This window comes from Cucumis melo, chromosome 12 (assembly GCF_025177605.1).
Source record: "Cucumis melo cultivar AY chromosome 12, USDA_Cmelo_AY_1.0, whole genome shotgun sequence".
NCBI lineage: Eukaryota > Viridiplantae > Streptophyta > Magnoliopsida > Cucurbitales > Cucurbitaceae > Cucumis > Cucumis melo.
In genome coordinates this window covers 996,735-1,014,638 of record NC_066868.1, presented here as the reverse complement: position 1 = coordinate 1,014,638, position 17,904 = coordinate 996,735, and the positions used below count along the sequence as shown (strand labels likewise).

The window sequence follows — 17,904 nt, the reverse complement described above, 5'->3', positions numbered from 1 at the left end:
AACTTATAATATGAAAAATAGTAAATCAAAGGAATTAAAAATTAAATCTTGATCAATTGGGATTTTTTAAATTGGTTCAAAATCTCAAATATGATTTTTTTTTTTTTTATATATAATAAAAGTGATTTTTGAGAAATTATATTAAATGACAAAATTTTTAAAAAATATTTATAAATATAGTAGAATAGAGTGATATTTTATAAATATTTTAGTATATTTTTTAATATTTGAAAATAACCCTTCTCTTAGTTTGAATAAAGTGAAAAAATATTTTGAAAGAAAGCTGAGGAATGAAAGAGACCAACAACAAAATCATGGAGACTTACAACTGCTTTTAAATGATTCGAAGTATTAAAAATATTTTTGGAAAAGAAAAAGAAAAAGCCAAGTATTTATTATTATTTGGTTCTTTTGGCAATGGCAAAGATTATGCTTTATTTGGTTGGTTTGAGGGAGGAGGGTCATGTAGAAGCTCAGTCACTTAACACACTATTTTTTCTCTCTCTTTGCTTTTTCTCTATTCAGCCATGAACAACCCATCACAGGAAAGTGTTGAAACTGAAGGCATCTCTCCAAAGGTATTCTTAATTCTTCTGCCCTTTCTTATAATTTCTTCAAAAGTTCTATATGGGTTCTTATTTCTGTTTTCTCCCACAGAGCTGAGAGGTTTCTGTTGCTGTGTCATTCTGTTGTTTTATAACTTTATATGGGAACTGGGTTTCCTTTTAGGTTTGAATGAAATGCATTATTCATTTTCTTAGACATTTATAATTCATTCAACTTGGTGGGTTTGGTTTCTTTGAAATTCTCTCTGTGTGCAAGAAATTTGGGATGATTTTTTGTTATGTGCTCCGTTTGGAGGAGTTTTTATGTTTGAGACTCTTGATGGAAACATGGGTTTGTTTTAAGGTGCTTGTACCTCATATCCATCTGTTTAATTAAGCAAAACAGGGAGAAGAGAAGCTTTTTCGTTGCTTTTGATTGTGTTCTTGAGTGTCTTTGTTCTCAAAAAAAGTGTTTGTTTATCAAAATTAGTTCTATCTTAATGATAATACTTTGTTGTTTGGTGAAAAGGCGGACCCTGATCCGTTTTCTGTGTACAGATATTTGAAATTATTAAAATAACTCTTTTTCATAGTAAAAAGGATCGTGGAATGTATTTTTAATTATTCAAAATTAATTTGGATTGTTTGGAGATGGCGTTCAATTAATTTTGAATTGATGGAGGATCTTTTGGAGTTTATTTTGAAACGATTCAAGTGGTTTTAAGGATTTCAAAATCCCTCTCAAACATATCCTCAGTTATCATCGGCAGATGGCCGAACATATATGTTCAGGGTGACACAAAAACATGGATCCGTGGAGGAACGGACATTTTCAATTCTTCCTTGCTTGAACAAGAATTGGCGAAGTGATTAGTGAACGATGCGTTTAGAGAGAAGTAACTGAGAGATATTTAGTGTAAAGAGTAATAGAGAAAGAAAATATAGTACCATGAGAAATCAAAATATTTAAACTAGAAGCACTTGTATAAACACTTATCTCAATTCCTTCAGATTGTTGATGCATTTGCATCTGGTATATTTTTAGATATATCCTTTTCCAATTTCTTTTAAAATTTTAGGTTGGAATATCTCTGTTTATTATCACTTAGCCATCAATATGTGTTTAATATGTTTCTCATCAGAAGGTGAAGAATGGGTCCTACAGAAGTGTGCTTATATTGGCTTATCAAAGTTTAGGAATTGTTTATGGGGACCTCAGCACCTCCCCTCTTTATGTCTACAAAACCACCTTCTCTGGGAAATTGAGTCTCCATGAGAATGATGAAGAAATTTATGGGGTTCTATCCTTTATCTTCTGGACATTTACACTCATTGCTCTCTTCAAATATGTTTTCATTGTCATGTCAGCCGATGATAACGGTGAAGGTAATGCTTTTCATCTCATCCAATAAAATAGATAGGCTTAAGCTTATTTGATCGTTAAAGACTTAAAAACAGTCTCACACATCACATCAATTAGAAGAAATACCCTTTTTTTTTCTTTTGATGTACCTATTTTTTTGCAGCTCATCCTAACCTCAGAGCAGAAAAGATTCAAAATATTCAAAAAATAGAAGAAATAAGTGTTTTTCATATGGCAAGTTGTGGTTGGACTGCAAAGGCTACGCCCAATTATTTTTTTAAGGATAATGTCTTAACTTGCATAAGGATCATGTGGGCTCTGGTCCAAATTGATAATACCGTACGATTATGGAGATATGATTATTTGTCCTAACGTTAACTTCTCTTTTGAGCTTGATTTTCAATAAAGATTTTGGAATTCTGTCATTTATAAAGGCTCGAATAGCTTGAAGCCCAATATGTCGATGGGAAAAGAGAGGCAAAGCTGATTATTTCATTCCATTCCATTTGCTTGTGATGCAGGGGGTACCTTTGCATTGTACTCTCTTCTTTGCCGTCATGCTAGATTATGCATTCTGCCGAATCAAGAGCCTATGGATGATAAATTATCTGCTTATGACATTAAGGGGATCTTGGAGACAAGGTCGAGTGCTGCTCTAAAGTCCTTTTTTCGACTGCATCCATCTTTTCGAAGAGGTTTTTTGTTGTTTGTTCTCTTTGGAACCTGCATGGCTATTGGTGATGGAGTGCTCACTCCTGCAATATCAGGTCGAGTTCCCACATTTTACCTATACCTTTTCAATTCAGTAGTTTAGATCATTCTAGTCTTTCAATATGTATAACTTTTTTGCCACTGCTTGTTCTATGATGTCGGAATTTTCATTACATTAGTAGCTAAGCTAAGATTAACCTTGAATCTTTTAAAATGGCTACATAAAAACTTGCATTTTCATAATCATGTAATGATTTATAAATATTTGTCCTTTCAGTTCTTTCAGCAGTCTCAGGAGTCAAACATAAGATCCCTGGACTCCATGAGAGTAAGCTTCATCATCTCTCTATAGTTGATTTTCATATTGATCAAAATAATTAAAACATGCCAAAATTTATTTCCCTTTTTCAGACTATATTGTTTTAATCTCATGCGTCATCTTGGTTGGACTGTTCTCCCTCCAGCATCGTGGAACACACAAAGTTGCTTTCATGTTTGCTCCAATCATTATGGCGTGGCTTGTCTGTATTAGCGTTATCGGAATATATAATATCATCAAATGGAACCCAAGTATATATCATGCACTCTCTCCCGTTTATATGCTAAAATTCCTTAGAAGCACAGGTGTTGAAGGTTGGATTTCATTAGGCGGAGTTGTTCTCTCAATTACAGGTACTTGTACATCTCGAATCATATGCTTTCTATTGTCTCTTAAACATCAGGAGCAAGATGCTTATGGGATATTGTCATAGGTGTGGAGGCCATGTTTGCTGATTTAGGCCACTTCTCTTCACTTTCAATCAAGGTAACCGTAACTGCTTTGGTTGATAATAATTAGCAAAATCATTATGATCTTAATGTACTTGAAAGTTGAAATCTTCCTCATTTAAATCACAGATTGCCTTCACATTTCTTGTCTATCCCTCCTTGATACTTGCTTATTTGGGTGAGGCTGCATTCCTCTCTAAGCACCATGAAGATATTCAGAGAAGCTTCTACAAAGCAATACCTGGTAAGAAGTTAGTAATACAGAGAGATTATATATTTATATCTCCCTGTCTCAATATGACATTACATTATTTGTCTATGTAGAAGCTGTGTTTTGGCCGGTGTTTGTCGTGGCCACTTTCGCTTCTGTCATAGGAAGTCAGGCTGTGATTTCGGCTACATTCTCCCTCGTAAACCAGTGTTGTGCTCTGAATTGTTTCCCTCATGTGAAAACTATGCACACCTCAAACCAGATATATGGGCAGATTTATATCCCAGAAGTTAATTGGATGTTAATGTGCCTTTGTTTAGCTGTGACAATTGGCTTGAGAGACACAAGCATGATAGGCCATGCATATGGTACCAAGTCTTAGCAATTATCGTTTCTAGTCTTAAATATTCAATCACTCGATAAAAGAATCTGATCGTTTTTATGGGTTTGTAGGGCTGGCAGTCACCTTCGTTATGTTTGTCTCAACTTGCTTGATGACACTTGTAATTATAATTGTTTGGAAGCTGAGATTGATCAATGCCATAGTGTTTTTCATGTTTTTCGGGTCGATTGAACTACTTTACATCTCTGCATCAATCATCAAAGTTCATGAAGGTGGTTGGATCCCCCTCGTGCTTTCTACAATCTTTATGTGTTCGATGTATACATGGTACTATGGAACGATGAAGAAACACGAATATGACGATGAGAACAAAGTGTCAATGAATAGGATTCTTTCTTCGGGGCCTAGTCTTGGCATAGTGCGTGTGCCCGGAATTGGACTCATATACACTAATCTGGTTGCTGGCGTTCCTGCTGTTTTTGGTCACTTTGTAACCACTTTGCCTGCATTTCATCAAGTGCTTGTATTTGTTTGTATAAAATATGTTCAAGTTCCCCATATCGATGAAGAAGATCGTTTGCTCGTCACGAGGGTAGGTCCAAAAGAATGCAAAATGTTTCGATGCATTGTCCGATACGGTTACAGGGATTTACTACAAGAAAACTACAATTTTGAGAACAAATTAGTGTTTTCTTTAGTGCATTATGTAGAAACAGAAGATCAGTTTTGTAAACCAATGACAGAAGTCTCTAGAGGGTGTAAAAATTCAAAAGAACCCTGTGAATATGAATTACCATTGGAGCAAGCTTTTACAAGCTCAAACAAATATCAAGCAATGGATACCGCAGTCGATGATCGGGAAAAGTCTATATATAACGAGGAAGCAATGCATATATTGAGAGCGAAAGAATCAGGAATCACATACATCTTTGGACATTGCTCAGTCAAGGCCAAGAAATCATCTTCCATTTTCAAGAAGTTAGCCATTGATATTATGTATGCTTTTTTGAACCAGAATTGTAGAGAGCAAGAGGTTTTACTAAATGTGCCTCATACCTCTCTATTGGAAGTTGGGATGGTATATTATGTATAGTTTCGACCAAGAAAATAAGCAAGAAGCTTCATCTCATGTTTCAATGTGAAAACGTAGCTTTCTTTTATACTAATTACATCTAAAAGTTTAACAAGAATGAAAATTATATTTTCGAATTCTTTTAGACTCTACTTGTATATTTTTTTTGCGCTATTTCAAATACGTCACACTTGTAAAGAACACAAAATATGGCAGTTCACACCCATGCACATATAAAAAGTAAACATGTGTTGAATGGTTAGACTTTTGAAGGTGAGAAGAGTGTAGTTGGTTTGATTTCTTTTATCGTTAGGTAAGATGTTTATATTGAGTTAATTAGTTTTGGTTGAACTTAGGTATTTTAATAATAATATAAGAAACAAACTATTATAAATAAAAGAGACTCTATAATCAATCTTAGAAGAAAATAGGCTAATCAATTCTAAAATACTCATCAACAAATAAAAACCAATTAACAGAAAGTTAACAACATAGTTATTGTTAAATAATAAAAATTATACTAGTCATCAAATTTATTCCTAAAGTTCGTTATTAATTATTTTTAAGCTATAACCCAATACATTATACTTTTGTGATTCATTTTAGAGTGCAACCACAAATAACTCATTAGGGTCAATTTTTATTGCACCTTCAGTGACTGATTTCATCTCATTGAAGATAAATTCACTATGCTCCCACCATTTATGAGATAGCTGGTTAGTATAAATGAAAACTAAGTAAAAGGAAAACCAAAATGAAAAAGAAAAATCTACTTCGAGTTTGACATGACATTCCATTCATCCTAGCTCAAGGCAAGTTTTCAACACAACATTTGAATATCGTTGGACTACTACCATAACAGAAAATTTTATATACTACTGTAGTATATGTAAGTTTTTCTATACTTCTCGTCATTTCTGATATATAACGTCAACGCGTTCTTTTAAAAATAAAATAAGACCTCTTGTGATCCCATAATAATTAGAAAAATCCCACTAATATGTATATATGTTTTCTTTTTGAAGCAAGAAACATATGGACATCATCAAGAACAAATGTCCCAATGTACAGAAAAAGAACCAATTCAAAATTAGAAAGATTTAGCATTGGTTGTAGTTACGTACCAAGAGGGCATTGGGAGCCATGTAAATATAGTTTGAATTTAAAGCTGAAATTCTATTCTTGTTGTCTATAGCCACATACTTACGTATTCCCAATAAAACATGGAAGAATTGGTCTTTCCCAATCAAACAAAAAACACTATTATTTCTCCTACAAAATGCCCTTAATTATATATAACACACTCTCCTTCCCCTTCATAGATCCATCTTTCTAATCTCCCCCATATCAAACCAACTTAACTTTGATCACTTTGATCTCCAACTTATGGAAACCGTTGTTGAAGCTCTAGATTCGTGCAAGCCGTTCAACAACGACATAGCGTCGTTACCTCAAAATGGTTCTCTCACCCCGCCTTCCGTCACCGTATCCTCAGACTCTACGCTTGGTCGCCACCTTGCTCGACGCCTTGTCCAAATAGGGGTCAGTGATGTATTCTCTGTCCCTGGTGACTTCAACCTAACCCTACTAGACCATCTCATTGCCGAGCCTGGGCTCAACAACATTGGTTGCTGCAATGAGCTCAATGCTGGCTATGCGGCCGATGGCTACGCAAGGTGTCGTGGGGTCGGTGCATGTGTTGTCACCTTCACTGTTGGAGGGCTAAGTGTGCTGAACGCCATTGCTGGTGCTTATAGCGAAAATTTACCCGTGATTTGTATTGTTGGTGGCCCAAATACTAATGATTATGGAACCAGTAGGATTCTTCATCACACTATTGGATTGTCTGATTTTAGTCAAGAACTTAGATGCTTTCAAACTGTCACATGTTTTCAGGTTAGTTAATTTACATTATGTAAGCTATATTATTGTCCGTTGATGACGATGACAATAACGATAATGATGATGACGATGATGGATATATAGGGTGTGATAAACAATATAGAAGAAGCACATGCTCAAATTGACAAAGCAATATCAACAGCACTTATTGAAAGCAAACCTGTTTATATCAGCATCAGTTGCAACTTACCTGGTGTCCCTCATCCAACTTTCTCTAGAGAGCCAATCCCATTTTCTATTTCTCCAAGGTAATTAAAATAATTATTTATGGCATGTTCACGAGTAATTTCGAAATAGTTAAAATCATGATATGAAAATTATATTTAAAAGTGTGGAATTAAATATTAGAATTGATTTTACGAGATATTAAAGTTATGAATTATATTATTAATTAAAATATATTAATTTTCAAAATTATGCTTGTTTGGCCAATGAAGAATTTATAACTTATGTCTAATAAATCTCTAACTTTAAAATGGTGTCACTCAACGGCCTTAATTTTGTGTTAAGTCTAAGTCAGCTCTTTTAATATATTCAAATTTTGTTAAATATTACTAACTGAATTTAATAGATGAAAAATAAACTTCAGTATAATGTGATCCTATCTTTTAAATGTTGAAGATGTTATACATATATTTGAGACCATAATAACTATAAAACTATTGTTGCATACACAAAATTGAAAGTTCAACAACTCAGACACAGATTCACTACAAGTTCATAGACGGAATAGGAGCATGTTGTTGCAAATTCACGACTACGTTATAATTTAACCTAATACATTTATACATTTCTTCCTGTCTATCTGTTTTAGGATGAGCAACAAGGCGGGGTTAGAAGCCGCGGTAGAAGCCACAGTGTCGTTCCTCGACAAGGCAGTGAAGCCGGTGATGGTTGGTGGGCCAAAGCTTCGAGTGGCCAAGGCCTGTGATGCATTAGTCGAGCTAGCCGATGCCTGCGGTTACGCACTTGCCGTGATGCCATCCGCAAAAGGCTTGGTCCCGGAATACCACCCCCACTTTATCGGAACTTACTGGGGAGCAGTCGGGACTGCCTTCTGCGGCGAGATCGTGGAATCAGCCGATGCATATCTATTCGCGGGCCCTATCTTCAATGACTACAGCTCGGTCGGCTACTCCCTCCTTTTGAAAAAAGAGAAAGCAATCATTGTGGAGCCTGATCGTGTGATGATAGCCAATGGCCCAACATTTGGTTGTATTTTAATGAAAGATTTTCTTAGAGAACTTGCAAAAAGATTGAAGAGAAACACAACAGCTTACGAGAATTACCACCGGATCTATGTTCCCGACGGCCAGCCATTGAAATGCAAGCCCCATGAGCCGTTGAGAGTCAACATTTTGTTTCAGCACATTCAGAAGATGTTGTCAGAGGAGACAGCGGTGATTGCCGAGACCGGAGACTCGTGGTTCAACTGCCAGAAGTTGAAGCTGCCTAAAGGATGCGGGTAAGCAGTGGACGTTCGAGAAATTATTCAAGAAGACTAATAGAATGTAACTAGTTCTATGCAAGCAATTGTTGCATGCATGCATGGTTTGAATGAAAAAGAAAAGGGTAATTAGTTAAGAAGTGTTTTGTGGATTTGACAACATATACATATATTGCAGATACGAATTTCAAATGCAATATGGTTCGATTGGTTGGTCTGTGGGTGCGACGTTGGGGTATGCTCAATCGGTGCCGAGTAAGCGTGTAATTGCATGCATTGGTGATGGAAGCTTCCAGGTTTAGTTTCTAAATCTTTTATTTGCATCATTTTTATAGTTTTTGTTTAAAAACACTTATTTAAAAAATTGTTTGAACGAATAAAAAGGATTAGTTAGATGGTAAATCCTGATCCCCTTCTAATTAATTGGCATTTACTTTGGGTATTTAGGTCACAGCACAAGATGTATCAACCATGATTAGGTGTGAACAAAAGACGATAATCTTCTTAATCAACAATGGAGGTTATACTATTGAAGTGGAAATTCACGACGGACCATACAATGTTATCAAGAATTGGAACTATACTGCCTTAGTCGATGCAATCCACAATGGTGAAGGCAAATGTTGGACTACAAAGGTTACTGATATTTACGATTTTAGTTTCTCTCCAACAACTTTCAAGTTCTATATTTAATTTAGACCAAAACCTTTCAATTTTTTCCATGTCCTTTGGTAAATAGGTGCACACCGAGGAAGAGCTCATTGAAGCGATCAATACCGCAATGGATAAGAAGATTGATTCTTTGTGCTTTATTGAAGTTATCGTTCATAAAGATGATACGAGTAAAGAGTTGCTAGAATGGGGATCAAGAGTTTGTGCGGCAAATAGTCGTGCTCCAAATCCCCAATAAATAATAAGCCTAGATAATTATGAGCGAGTTATGTTAAAGAATCTGAATAATCATAGACTAAAAGAATATACATAAGTGAGTTTGAATGAGCTAGTTTTTGTTTTTGTGTTTTTGATGAGTTTACTCATTCAATTTTATCGGAAAAGATGATGATATATATATATTAAAAATGATAAAGTTTATTATGTTATGAAGTATGTGGTATAAATTATGTGACACTTCTACGTTGTCTTATAATTTATAAAATTATATGCATTATATTTATTTTTATGAATCTTCTTTTTTATATTGTGTAAAAGCCTAACAAAAAAAATATCATTAATTACAACATGATACACCTATTTACAACTCAAGATCAGATATAATATACATATAAGAAAATCAATGACTTATTTGATAAGTATTTAATTCAATTATTTAATATATGTGTGTGTGTGAGGCATTTTGTTTTGTTTATGGGGCATACTATAGCTAGAATTAAATGTAACACCACCCACCAATAAGATTTTGTTGATTTTCTTGGTTTGAATTTTCATACTTTTCACAACCCTCCAACAATATATATATATATATACACATATGTATGTATTTGAAAATAAAGCTTCAACATTTAATGATGATGAGCTTTCCCTAATTGATGGGGAAATCAAACCAAAGACACCAAAAAAATGGCATTTTCAATGCCCCATGTGCTCTCCAATAAAGCAAATTAAACCAACTCTTCTCTACATGCAACCAATATTTATGCTCAACTATAGCTCCTTCTACTAACCCATCACATTCAATTACTTAATTATATGATCACATCCCTCTAAATAAATCAATATTTTTTTTCTTTTCATAATCATTCCATTATTATTTACTCTCTTATTCAAATCTAATAAATTATTTCAAATAGCTAGTATAAACTATTATCGTATAGTTTGAAATTATGCATTTTCGTTCTCTTCCAAAAATTCTTTATATTGTAAAAGTAACATTCGAATTAAGATAGGATTGAAAATTGTTGTATCTTAGAAAAACCGACCGTAGTATTAAATAAAAATTAATATTTTATACGTACCTTAGTTTGTGAGGAAAAAAATATTAAATTGTTATAATCGTAATTATGAATGAATAAAAGAAAAACATTACACCATTATCTAGATAAACTAATCGGGTTAAAACATAGATAAAATAGATTTACTACTCTTTTAATCAACATTTGACGAAACAACAAAAGATCATTTGCTAAATAATTTGTAATCGGTAAGGTTACACATATGACCTAAGAATAAATGATATAAGTTAAAATTTTGGAGGTATTGTAAATAAACATGTATATATATAGAGAGAGAGAGAACTTGATATGTGAGGAAGACATATGACATTTTCACAACACTTTTGAACTTGTTAATATTTAACTATTTTGAGAAAGAGAAAAGGGTTTAATAATTAAGGAAAAGGTGAATTAATTAATTATTTGTGGTGAAATGTAATTATCCCAAATCTCATTTTCTTTTACATTAATATTTCAGTGTCAACAATTTAATTAAGCGACATTCAAACTTTGTTATCTTACTTTCGTTCCTTTTCACCTTTGCTTAAAAAATAAATAAATAAATGTTTTGAGAAATATTCAATTTTAGATACCAAATTGCCTTAAAACACATCACCTACAAAACCGACCAAATTCCAATATATCTTTGACTTTTGTGTCAAACTTATCAAAAGGGTCAGCTCTAAAACAACACAATAACCAAGTTTATATATTATTACTTTTTATCTCAATTAAAATTATATATATACATACAAGGGATCGTTTGGCTTACGGTTATCAACGTGAAGTTGGGTTATTTAAAGAAAGAGTTATTATAACCTCTCTTCCCCCCCCCCCCCCCCCTCTTCTTAAACCTTTTTCAATTCCCCATAACTCAATCTCTTTAACTCTCCTATAAAACTATATTTTTAAATCCTTCCCCCAAACACATCTTATCACAAAACTAATCTTTTAAACTCTTTCTCCAAACACATGTTATGATAAACCTAGTTTTATCAAATCTAATGACATGGGATTTATCATACACTAATCTTCCATAACACAACTCTTCCTCCAAATAGCCCCTAAGGGTTAAAGTTTGAATGGGTTTGCCATCAAATATCGAATGACATAGGAGAGAAGATATTTGAGTAAAGAAGTAGAAGTAAAGTTGTGTACTATTGCACCCTTTATTTGGTTGGAAGAATTCGAGGACGGCCCATAATTAATTAAAAAAAATGCATATTTTGTGATTTATTAAACTCTTTATAATATTATAAAAACTACGACTTTACAACTCTACCTTTTTTACTCTACTGCTAAATATGGACTTACAACTTTCTTTAGCAAAGTTTTCGTAAAATGTTATCTTTTTTAGAATATTTTAAACCATCCACGTCATATTATCGTCAACGAATGTGATGAAAGATATGTTAGACTTGAGGGAAGGAGTTGAGTAATTTTAAGGTAAATGATAAAAGCATAGGTTAAAATGTTATAAATGTTGTACCTAACTTAAACATGTCTTGTTAAAGACAACCATCACACTATTATGGCATGCCATAAAGGGTAGGGAACTTGTCACCTACAATGCTCATGCATTATTTCAAATCTTCAAAATTACACTTCTTCTTTTTTTCTCTTATTTCTAAATTTAAGTTCAACTGCCCATTTGTGAAACCTAGATCATTTATTTTTACATTTGAAATAAACATATCTTATTTTGTTCACATTTCTTAAGAAAACTAAATTTTATCAACTCATTTTTTTCTATAACTTGGCCTTTGGGCCTCTTAGGAAATTTTTATTGGGTTGCATAGTTTTTTAAGAAATATATATATATATATATATATATATATATATATATATATATACTTTTCGATCAAGGAATTAAATATTTTGATCTTTCCACCCCTCGTTACTAAAAAAAAAAGTTTAAGCTTTTAAAGAAAAAAGCATGTAATTGAATAAAGATTTGATAAACAAAACCAAAGTTTAAAAACAAATTAATTAACCAAAAAATATGTATAGAAAAACACTCTTAAATGTGGATATCTATTAGATTTTTTTTTTTGTCTTTTAAAAGAGATAACCTATTAAATTTTGAGCTACCCCTACCTCCATTCTTAATTTTAGAGTAGATTAAACTACAAGCTTTTAACTTTGAAATTTTTGGGTTAAAATCAACCTAGCTCAAGTTTAATAGTGTTTGCAAGAAAATAAAATAAAATAAAAATAATCTTACTTTCACTAAAATATCAACCTTTTTGTTGATATTTCCATATTTTATAAAATATTGATATGAAAATTTGATCACATCTTTTGTTAACGTTGTAATAAAAGTATAAAGATATTGTTAATGGATTTGCATGGTCCATCAACTTGATGATAGAAGTCGATCGCTAATATACTTTGTTATATTTGTAAATTTTTCAAATGTGATTTATACGCTAATATTTTGATTTTAATTGGTATAATAGCTACCCACGTGGAAAAAAAACCTTACTTGTTTATTTTTTTTAGAAGATTTTGTATGCATGCTTTCCATAGAAATTTTTTTGGCTAATATTGATATTTTGTAAAACATTTAACTAAAGTTTAGTGTATGGAAAACATATTGTTCACTTTCTTTTCTTTTTTTGCATATATGCCATTCTTACATTTTAAGCAAGAAGAGGAAATTGAAATAAATTATATGAGTGCAAAAAATAAAGCAAACCATAATAGTTTGGCTTCTCCTTTAGCCCATTTATTAAAAAATAAAGGAGAATGCCAAAGGAAAAGGATGAAGAATTAGCTATGGAGATCAATTGCTTGAAAAAAGATTTGGAAATTTCTCTACAAAAATCAATTTTCCTCGAACGAGAAAATCAAGAACTCAGACTGGAATTGAATCGATTGAAATCCCAAATTCAGTCATTGAAAGCGCTCAACAATGAGAGAAAATCCATTCTCTGGAAGAAATTTCATAGCTCCATGGATATGGCCGTCGCCGGAGCTGACTCCCCGCCGCTCAACCCTGCCACGGTGGCGGGTGATAAACGGGAGGTGACCAAATTCCCGAAACAGAGTAGTTGGGATGATGTGAAAGAGAGTCAGAGAATGACGGCGGTACCGGCATCGGCACCACCGCCGCCTCCGCCGCCACTTCCGAAGAAGCTGCTCGGAGGATCGAAGGCAGTGCGGCGTGTTCCGGAGGTGTTGGATTTGTATCGTACACTGACGAAAAGGGATGCACAGAAGGAAAATAAAGTGGCACACGGCGGAGCTCCGGTAGTGGCGTTCACTAAAAACATGATCGGCGAAATTGAAAACCGATCGGCCTATCTCTCGGCGGTATGTATTTATTATAATTAACGGATATTTATGGGGTGGTGACGTTCGAAAATTTTGAAAATAAATTGAATTTTATATTTGATAGAGTTCTAAACTTTTAATTTACTCGTTTATTTTTTATGAATAATAGAAATGAAATTTCATAATCATTCGAAGTCCAACTCAAATTTAAATATTTTACAAGTTTATGTGTGTGTCAGTGCACTTCAAATTTAAGAGTTTTTTTTTCTTCTTTTTTCGGTTTCTTTTTTACCATATACTTGGGGATGATTATGATATCCAAATTGATACTACATGACAATGGTTGAGCTATGATCATTGGAGTTAAAAGACTTAGAAAGTTTTTTATATGGTAACGCACTTTTTTTATCTTAAATTACTTATTTGTTCGACTATACTATAAATAATTGAAAATTTGTTCAACAAATAAAATTGAATTGTAAATATTTATCCATGGAAACTAATTAAATAAAATTAAAAAGTTAAAAAATCTTTGTTAGGTTGATGTTAATAGATTTAAAATCCTCGAGGCAAAAAACTATGGCTTTATTTGCATATACTTGAATCTATGAACATATTAGTTTAAGTGAGTAAGAAAAAAAAATCACACAAAAAGTCTATCAAGAAGTCATACAAGTTAATGAAAGTTAGTGATACATCCCTCTTTGGTTAGTAATTCCCCACCTACTCGAGTTTCACCGGTTAGTAACTCTAAAACATGATTGAAGTATTTTCATTTAAGTTTTAAAAGATAAAAAGTCAAAAGGCTAGATCGTCTAAAATATTAAAAATGGAACACGTGGCAGATAAAATCTGAGGTAGAAACACATGGAGAGTTTGTGAACTGGTTGATCAAAGAAGTAGAAATGATAGCACCAAGAGACATATCAGATGTGGAAAAGTTCGTGAAGTGGCTTGACGTGAAATTGGCATCATTGGTGGACGAGAGAGCAGTGCTAAAGCACTTCCCACGGTGGCCAGAGGCAAAAGCAGATGCGCTACGAGAGGCAGCATTCAGCTACCGAGACCTCAAGAGCTTAGAGAGCAAAGTGTGTATGTTTAGAGACAATCCAAAGGAAGAGATGAATGTTGTGTTGAAGAGAGCTCAAGCATTGCAAGACAGGCGAGAATGTACAATCAATTCGTTATTGTTTGTTGTGTAATGTTTATTGTTTTGGTAGGTAGTTGATTTTTGAATGATGAATTTATGAGAATTTTGTTGCTTTAAAACGTGCAGGGTGGAGCAGAGTGTGAGTAATATGGAGAGGACGAGGGAGTTCAATTGTAAGAAGTATCAAGCTTTTCAAATCCCCTGCCAATGGATGTTCGATTCCGCTTTGCCTACTCAGGTATCCAACATTAACACATTAAATAGCACTAATTATCACTTCAAGGTTCAAAATTGACTTTCTAACATCTTTTTAAGTGTCCTTCAAGTTTATGCATAAAAATAGTCTACAATCATTAATGTTTGCAAAACTCACATACTAAACCAGAACTCACATACTAAACGTAAATTCTAATGTTTGCAGAACTCACATACTAAACGTAAATTGTACGTGATATACAAGTCAAATTGTATAATTCATCAATTAATTTAAGATTTTGAACCTCCAAAGCTCAGCATCCATTTTAAGAAACAGAAATCTAGATACCAAATTAAGAGTTCACAAAAACTTACTTGATAATTGCTATAGTTAAGGAAACAATTAGGCACAACCCTTCCAAGACCGAACTTATAATTTGAGGGGAAAAACAAATTACAGAGTTACAATCTTAAAGCAGATTCAGCAAAACATTTTTCTAATCTTTTTAAGATCAAAGAACACAAATGAAATTAAAGACAATTTTGGATAGACTGTGCCTCAGGACAACAACCAGGTTGATAGTGAGTCTTAACCACAAAAACTAATTGAATTTTCTTAGAATATAATCTAACACTCAAGTTTCAGAACCAAATTTAAAATAACTAATAATAATATGCTTAGAAAATGAATATACATGAGCATTTCAATACACACCAAAAGAAAACCAAAACATCTCGAATCATCAAGAAAATGAGACGAATAAAAAAGCCCCAACTCAAGTCAATTGAATTGCAGATAAAGTCGAGCACATTGAGGCTGGCAAAGGAATACATGATAAGGATAACAAGAGAACTACGATCAACCGAAACCTCACAAGCAGAAAACCTTTTCCTCCAAGGGGTTCGCTTTGCATACAGGGTTCATCAGGTAAACCAGAACAATTCACTAATTCAAACACATTGTTTTGACAATGACTAACCAATCAGAACCCTTTTTAGTATGCAGGTGGTTTCGATTCGGAGGCTATAGAGGCTTTTGAAGGACTGAAGAAAGCTGGGCTGAGTAGTCAAAGAAAATAGGCTCGAGTGTAAATTATAGGGAATGAATATTGTTGTCTGTTGCCAACTCAAATGCAGAATACATATTCAAATAGATGATGTAATATAACTGCTTGAATGGAAGTTTATATATATAATCAAACCCTATGCATCGTGTACAACTCATGGCAAGAAAATGGCATATCAGCATATAACTTGACCTGTAATTAAATAGATATAACACCAAGAAGAACCACACAATGAGTCCTAAGAATATATGAAGAGCGACGCTAACAATAAAACATAGTTTCTTTTCTTCTATAATGTGGTATTGGGATGCAAACCACCGTCTATCCAGGCATCCTAATGCCTACATTTCCTTTGATTGAACTTTAGAAAACTTCTCCCAACAGTCTAAAACCCCACATTCCACCAATTGCACACTGGGTCAATAAGATTTACAATTGGGCAAGGATTCCTTTCTCAGAAAAGAAGCAAAACTAGAAAGGTCAACTCGATGTTTCCACAGAATCACAAAAGAATATAGAACACTCGTGACCAAGAACAGTCTTATAATCAAAATGCAGAGCAATGCAACAATCAATCGCTGAGAAAAGGAAACCCATCGAAACGTGGCAAGTTGGCCAACTTACACACAACTCTACTAATCATGGAACCAACCAGACTAATACCGCTCATAGGACATTAAATCATAGTTAGGTGGTCTTTTTATTAAAGTCATGATTTTTATTCACAAATAGAAACCCATGATGGTTCATACAGCCCTTTTTACCAACTACACTTGTAAATTTAAGAACTTCCAAAAGATGAACAATGGCTCGTATTTGAAGAGAGTATAGGAAGCTAAGTGATGGTGTTCATTCAAGAAGGGAAAAGCTAATTAATTAGATTATTGCGGGAGAAAATAATGAATTAATGCTTTAGCATGACCATCATTAGAACAAATATATAGCATATAAAAATCAGTAGATAAAAACTATAAGGCTGGAAAACAAGTTCTGGATTCAAGACAACAAAATGTATCGATCAGAAAACAATTTAAAAACAACCCAAGTTACGCATGAGAAAAATAAAACTAAAGAGTAACCAAAACCCTAGGTCGGAAACCATCCCTCAGAAAACGGCCACTACTTCGATCTCTGCCTCATCTTTCGGCGCTTTCTCTTCAACCTCCTCATTCTCTTCTTCTTCCACTGCCGGAAAACGAAAAATCCAAAACATCAGAGCCAATGAAGCATCGCGAAAAAGATGATAAAGTTGAAAACGACCTGAACCTATGGATGAATCTTGACAACAATTACCTTAGCTCTCATGGCGACGATGCAAAAAAAGTCCGAGTGATCTCTGTCAGGTAAGCGTCGACGAACGGCGGAAGAATAAATGTGAAGACAGTAGAATCAACTTGTGAAATGAGATGAAGCAGTATTTATATATAAACCCTAAATCTAATTGGGCCGAAAGAAGCAAACGGATTGAAGAATTCGGCCCATTAGGAGTTGATTCAATCCATAAGATGATATTCACTATAGAGATATTTAGACGATTTATAATAAAAGTTTGGTACTAATTTGGACAAATTATAAGTTTAAATCTCATTTTATTCACCAAACTTCAAAAATATAAGATAACAATATTTTTATTCTTCAATCTTCTTTTTTATGAATGTTTGAATTTTCTACCTAATTTTTACTTAATTTAAAGGGGCGAATCTACGCAGTATCAAGTACGCATGACCTTGTGAATTTATTAAGATCCATGTACCCCTTCAATCGATGATCTTATTCAATATTTTTTGCATACAATAATGTTATTCACCTTATTACTTAAGAAAATTAGGATTATGTACTTAGATCCATTGAAAATGTTGATATACAAAATGATTAACATGAAAAAAAAAAAAATCAATCCAATAG

At 33.4% G+C, this 17,904-nt stretch overlaps 3 protein-coding genes and 1 long non-coding RNA gene across 7 annotated transcripts; 3 read left to right on the top strand and 1 right to left on the bottom strand.

Moving 5' to 3' along the window:
* The first annotated feature begins 297 nt into the window (after positions 1-297).
* LOC103497062 (potassium transporter 1) lies at positions 298-5,086 on the top strand. 3 transcript variants are annotated; one of them, XM_051080373.1, is made up of 9 exons: positions 298-578; positions 1,688-1,931; positions 2,430-2,675; positions 2,897-2,947; positions 3,031-3,291; positions 3,372-3,424; positions 3,517-3,631; positions 3,712-3,966; positions 4,052-5,086. In XM_051080373.1, exons 1-9 carry the CDS (start codon positions 528-530, stop codon positions 5,032-5,034), a joined length of 2,259 nt encoding a protein of 752 aa, XP_050936330.1. In that variant the 5' UTR covers positions 298-527; the 3' UTR covers positions 5,035-5,086. The 3 variants fall into 3 exon arrangements, with proteins under 3 accessions (XP_050936330.1, XP_050936331.1, XP_008457355.2); XM_051080374.1 differs by having other exon boundaries at positions 309-578; positions 1,691-1,931; XM_008459133.3 differs by lacking the exon at positions 1,688-1,931 and having other exon boundaries at positions 309-578.
* A 1,266-nt stretch (positions 5,087-6,352) lies between these two features.
* LOC103497061 (pyruvate decarboxylase 2-like) lies at positions 6,353-9,522 on the top strand. The gene is made up of 6 exons (XM_008459129.3): positions 6,353-6,909; positions 7,000-7,163; positions 7,730-8,380; positions 8,541-8,658; positions 8,810-8,998; positions 9,102-9,522. Exons 1-6 carry the CDS (start codon positions 6,400-6,402, stop codon positions 9,270-9,272), a joined length of 1,803 nt encoding a protein of 600 aa, XP_008457351.1. The 5' UTR covers positions 6,353-6,399; the 3' UTR covers positions 9,273-9,522.
* A 3,409-nt stretch (positions 9,523-12,931) lies between these two features.
* Positions 12,932-16,152, top strand: LOC103497059 (protein CHUP1, chloroplastic). Of its 2 annotated transcripts, none has more exons than XM_008459128.3 (5): positions 12,932-13,626; positions 14,433-14,749; positions 14,864-14,975; positions 15,729-15,860; positions 15,939-16,152. In XM_008459128.3, exons 1-5 carry the CDS (start codon positions 13,060-13,062, stop codon positions 15,960-15,962), a joined length of 1,152 nt encoding a protein of 383 aa, XP_008457350.2. In that variant the 5' UTR covers positions 12,932-13,059; the 3' UTR covers positions 15,963-16,152. The 2 variants fall into 2 exon arrangements, with proteins under 2 accessions (XP_008457350.2, XP_008457349.2); XM_008459127.3 differs by having other exon boundaries at positions 12,933-13,626; positions 15,932-16,152.
* A 788-nt stretch (positions 16,153-16,940) lies between these two features.
* Positions 16,941-17,542, bottom strand: LOC103497060 (uncharacterized). The gene is made up of 2 exons (XR_539320.3): positions 17,293-17,542; positions 16,941-17,184 (listed from the first exon to the last, which is right to left on the bottom strand). It is a non-coding gene; the product is annotated as an uncharacterized LOC103497060 (long non-coding RNA).
* Between the last annotated feature and the right edge of the window lie 362 nt (positions 17,543-17,904).